This window comes from Aethalodelphis obliquidens, unplaced genomic scaffold (genome assembly GCF_003676395.1).
Source record: "Aethalodelphis obliquidens isolate GAN/ISIS:26980383/991018 unplaced genomic scaffold, ASM367639v1 scaffold3, whole genome shotgun sequence".
Lineage (NCBI taxonomy): Eukaryota > Metazoa > Chordata > Mammalia > Artiodactyla > Delphinidae > Aethalodelphis > Aethalodelphis obliquidens.
Window position 1 is genome coordinate 884,623 of NW_020837947.1, and position 5,185 is coordinate 889,807.

Below are 5,185 nucleotides of genomic sequence, written 5' to 3' on the forward strand. Positions count from 1 at the left end.
TTCTGTCCTCACATGGTGTCCTGTATCCCAATGACCTTCTTGTTATAAGGACACCAGTCACTGGACGTAGGTCACCCTCCTCCAGTACGACCTCACCTGCAGAGACCGTGTCTCCAAACAGTGTCAGGTCACAGGCTCCAGGTGGCCACGCACTGGGGGATGTGACCCAGCCTGCTTTGGCCCTTCTTTCCCCTCTTCTGTTAGATGCACACACTTTCCTCATCCCCGAAAACTGATATTCTGCTCAAGTGTCTGTTAACTCTTCAGAATTCCCGTTTGCCTGCTGTGACCGACATTGCCTTGTGGTTCATGGTCACATGTCCCTCTGTCCCGTGGTGGCCGCCCAGGACCTGCTCCAGCCTCCAATGCCCCCTGTGCAGCGGAACTGCCAAGTCCAGCTTCCCCTTTGGAAGAAACCTCTTCTCTGGAGCCCCAGCAAGGTGATCGCTCTGGCCAAGCGCTCCTCTGACCTGGTGCTGCTTGTGGTCTGTTCTCCTCAGCTGCGAAGGTGGTAAGACACTTCCTCACCCCGTGTGCTCCTGAGATGCTCAGCACAGCAGGACTTCCTGTCTTCAAGCTCGTTGGGTGAGTGGCCGTCAGACGGGTGGGTAGATAAAGAAAGGCACTGACAGCTCCGTCTGCTGGCAGGTGGGGCATGAGGGTTTAACCACCGCTTTCTGGACAAAAGAACAGCCAACCTGTCAGCAAAGTCAGGTCAACTAGCATATCAACAAGTTCCACTGAAAAGGCTTTAAGGGAAACGGGGTTATACATTCTTCTTTGGAGTCTGAGACAACAACTGAGTTACATAGAGTCCAGCTTTTTTAATTTAAATGATGACTGTGTCACCAATTAGTTGACCAAAAGCAAGATATCTTACCTTGAACAAGACATATACTATATATTCTTTGAGTCAAGTTTCTTCTTCCTCTGTAGCTCAGAAATTGATATTGTGTACCCGGTAATAAATGTACAGTCACCATAAACAAAGGCTTTCAGAAAATGCAAACAGTGGGCCAAGGTCATGGTTCTGCTCGGTGACAAGCCCTCTCCCTGTCCCACTCCATCCTCCAAACCCCCAGGGACACCCTGGCTGGGCTGCAGTGTGGCTGGCTCTGTGTGCACCTGCTGTCCCTCGTGGCCCCCACCTGGCAGGGACCCAGGTGTAGAGGATGCAGGTTCCTCAGCAACGTTACCCCCATCAGATTCCAAGGTGGCTTAGAGCAAACTCCCTCTAACACCCTTTAGCTGAGACTTGACCTGTCGACTGCTGACCACACCGCTGCCCGGTACCTCGGGGGTCGTCAGCCCATGCAGCCGACCATACCTCCTCTTCTGTCTGTGGTCCAGCCTGGTCTTGGGGATGCCTCGCCTCCTCCCTCCATCCACCTGCCCCTCATCCGCCCCCTCTCCCATCCATCTCCTGCCTCCGTCCAGGGCGCAGCCTGGCCTCAGGGGATGTGTGAGCTCTGGGAAGTGGCAGGGAGTCTGGCTGTTGCTATTCTTACTTCTCGAGGCTTCCTCTTGCACGACCCGCTCATCGGGCTGTCCTGGTAAGCGAGCCTTGGAAGCTGACTACGGCTTGTTCATGCTGCGGGGAAAGTCTGTGCCAGAGGTTCTTGGCCGCACACTGGGCGTCCCCAGGGAGAGGCCATCCTATGGGGTCCGGGCTGAGCTCATGAAGTAGAATTTGGATGAAAATAATTCCCCATCCTGTTTCTCTGTCATCTAGGTGATGTGTTGACTTCCTTTTAGATTAAATATCGTACTTTCCGCACGTGATAAATGAATTGGCCCGTATAACTTCATCAGTAGGTGGACTGATCATTTCCACCCACTTACCCTTTTGCGTTTTATTGATTGTTACTCATTTGGTTTAGAAAGACCATTCTCACTTTGGGTAATGTGAACCAGATCTGAAGCCTACAGCTTGCATTCTTTCTCCTAAGCAAAAAGGGGAGTTCCAGCCAATCTTGCTGGTTTTATTTATAGCATTTTATTTCCTGAGAGAAGACAGGAAAAGTTAGTCTTCCCCTCACTCATCTGGCTTCTCCTCTGTGGTCCCCCAGCTGCGGGTTGGAGCAGGGGTGGGGCGACGGGGTTGCGGGGAGGCTGGACCAGACCGGTGCCCGGTACTCCAGCAAATGCGAGATCAGAGGAGGAATTATGTCATTTCTCCGAAGGAGTGAGTTCAGCTTGCTTCCGCGTGTGTCTGACTGACAGCCCCACACAGGACCCAGCGCATATAAGGAGCGCCTGCTGCCCGGCGGGTACCGAGCTCTGAGCCCAGCTCCTCTGCTGAGTGGGGCTGGGTCTCCTCCCTGACCATCATACCTCCTGGACCCCATTCCCAACGCTGAGAGGAATCATCCCTGCAGGTTTTCCACATACCAGGTAAGAGCTTTTTTTAAATTTACCAAAACAATTCATTGTAGTTTAATTTTCAGAAAAGGCTCTTTCTGATTCTAAGAGGGGAGAAGGAGAAAGTGCAGAAGAGGTTTAAAGTAAGGAGGGGGCATGCCTATCAGTACCTCAACAGCAAACACGTCTTCACCTTGTATTTGTGCCGCCCAGTTGGAGAACTGAGGCGAGTAAACTCATTTTCAGCACTTTATTTGCAGGGATAATGTTGTGATCTCCTGGCCTTTCGCATCACCTGAGGATTCTTGTTACTTTCGTGAATGTACCTGCCTGGAAACTTGGGCAGATGCTTCTGTTTTCAGCTACAAAATAAGACATTTCCACATAAAGTTTATTATCAAGGTGTGGCCATGAGAAAGAGACTAGAAAAAATTATTCCTGAGCATGTGAAAAACAAGCGGAGAGGTTATAGAGACAAATTCTAAACATTTTTCACAGCTGACAAGTGCTTTTGAACGTTCTTAATGAATAGTATTTAGTGAGCCCGTGCAGAGTGTTCCGGCTGCCCGTGGACTCCAGCTGTTCTTGAAAGTCTGGGGAATAATTTGCAGATGAAAAGGCAGAGGGGAAATAGCGTTACTCTGTCAATCCGAGTTGGGCTTCTTTGGGGAAATCACGGCGCTCTCGGCCGAGGGAAGGAGGTGTTTCTCAGTGAAGTTATGTTTGCTTTGATTGTTGATATAAAAAGAATTTTAAAAGATCTTTACAAGTTCTAATGGTATTCTGTTGCAGAAGGCTTTGGAAACCTTTCCTTTGGAAAAAAATATGACCTTAAACAAGCACTAAATGTGTGAAGTGAGGCGTAGGATATGGGAGCGTGTGTCCCCGTCCCTATGGCGTGTGTCGTAGGATATCATACGTGTTGCCTTCTAAGAACACAGGACTTGATAAGGCTGTACCAGCCATACCCGTGACTCCGACCCTGCTGCGTTCTTTTCTGCTGTCGCGATCCCCTGAGATAAGATGGGGCAGATGGCAGAGGGCTGATACTTCTGCTTTAGAGTCAGAGGACTTGATTTTGTTAGCAACAGAGTTCAGTGTACTCCCTTGATAGGAAGCTGAGCCTCCAGAATTTGGAAATTTACATTTTGGTTGGAGCTTGTCTTTGCCAGAGGCAGCGGTCACCGCTGTCTGCAGGGGACAGAGGTGCACGTGAGGCTGAATGGGGAAAAGACCTCAGCTTTGCAGACGTGCCTGCCCACCGTTTACTCTGAACACTTGCGTAGTGTTCACTGAGTGCCAAGTGCTAGTCCAAGTCCCTTACGAGGCTTCACTCGTGTAACTCAGCCCTCTGGAGTCCTATCAACACCCTCACTCCTACTGCACTGGGTGGTCATGGGACAGCGCGTTCCAACGCACAGCCATGCGCCCTGTGCTTGCTGGGCCACATGAGCCTTTACAGACACTAGCTTGCCTGATTTTTTTCTCACAATAACCCCATGAGTAGAAAATTTAAATGCCCATTCTTCATTCTACAGGAGAGGAGACTGAGACCAGAGAGGGTAAGTAAGTTTCCCCAGGTTGCACAGAGGGTGCCTGACAAGGCAGCCCTGAGCCTGGCCCGGCGGGGGCTTGCCTGGGCACACAGCTGGCTCCTCGATGTGCAGGTGGAACTCAGCGAAATTCTGGACTTGCTGTGGGCAGACTGAAAGCAAGTGTCTGGATCCCAGGGGGAAACCTGAGGGTCCTGCATGGACCCCGCTTGCCCAGGGGATGGTCCCCATCTTGGGGGGAATGGGTAGTTCTAGGTTTCCAAATCCTTCTGTAGAGGGGACTCCTTGGATTTCTTCGTCACTGAGAAGCTCAGGATATTTGAAGCCCTAAACAGGGAGGGGTGAGGGTCTCAGCTTGGCTTCGCCTCAGCGGGACGCAGTGTATCGCTGGAGGGGCGTTGGGACCGTGCGCTGCTCAGCACGGAGACCAGGAGGCTGAGCAGGGGTTAACGGTGGATGGGCTCCCGGCCAGTCTCTGACTTCTAGGCCAGTGTCTGCTGAGCCTGCCAACTGAGAATCCTCAAGAATGGAAAAACAGGCCTCAGGAAAACAGAAGAGCAAAGTAAAAATGATTACTCAGTAGAAGGCTATTTTTGTTTTTGTAATTATGATCCACCAGACTAAGTTTACTTCTAACGCATATACAGTTAATATTTATTCTATTAATTAAGTCATGTGCAGCTTTTTTCTTGGCTATTTACACAAAATGTCTTCATAGGTCATTTTCCCCAAGCTGACATTTTTCTGAATTCAAACTTCCTGGGTTTACATCCTGGCTACACCTTTCAGTAGCATCACTGCTCTGGGCAAGCACTTAACTTCTCTGAACTCCACTTACCCGTCAGTAAAATGGAGACGATAATAATAGTTGTTGCCTCCTAGGTCATTATGAGGGTTAAATAATATGAATACTTAGGACGTCATTAGCATAGTGCTTGTCAGCAAATGCTAGACCAGGGAATACCAGCTACAGTTAGAAGAATCCATTTGAAAAGCACATTTCCTATCTAGCTTTAACTGCCCACAAATCCATGTGGGCAGTTCTGATTTTCCTACACAAATTCTTTTTAAATGGTCATATGAGTAAAAATCCCAGTCTACACTAGACGTTGAGGTCATGTATTCAGAAGTAACGGGTCTGATTTATTCGCAGGGGTTCAGCCCGGCAGAGGCAGGATGCTGTGGCCGCTGCTGCTGCTGGCCGTATGGCCCTGGTACGGTGCTTGGGGTGAGTGTGGACCCTCCCCCCCCCCCCCCCCCCCCCCCCCCCG

The 5,185-nt window shown here is 50.2% G+C and overlaps 1 protein-coding gene across 3 annotated transcripts in view; it reads left to right on the forward strand.

Moving 5' to 3' along the window:
- Nucleotides 1-2,213: 2,213 nt before the first annotated feature.
- The window catches only part of THBS2 (thrombospondin 2), a 28,405-nt gene continuing 25,433 nt past the window's right edge, over nucleotides 2,214-5,185 (forward strand). For 2 of the 3 annotated variants that reach the window (XM_027081081.1, XM_027081099.1), the window contains exons 1-2: nucleotides 2,215-2,394; nucleotides 5,068-5,142. In XM_027081081.1, the coding sequence (XP_026936882.1) occupies nucleotides 5,091-5,142 (52 nt within the window). In that variant the 5' untranslated portion in view covers nucleotides 2,215-2,394; nucleotides 5,068-5,090. Of the gene's footprint in view, nucleotides 2,395-3,899; nucleotides 3,924-5,067; nucleotides 5,143-5,185 lie in introns of all 3 variants that reach the window. The other variant, XM_027081091.1, reaches the window with a different exon arrangement.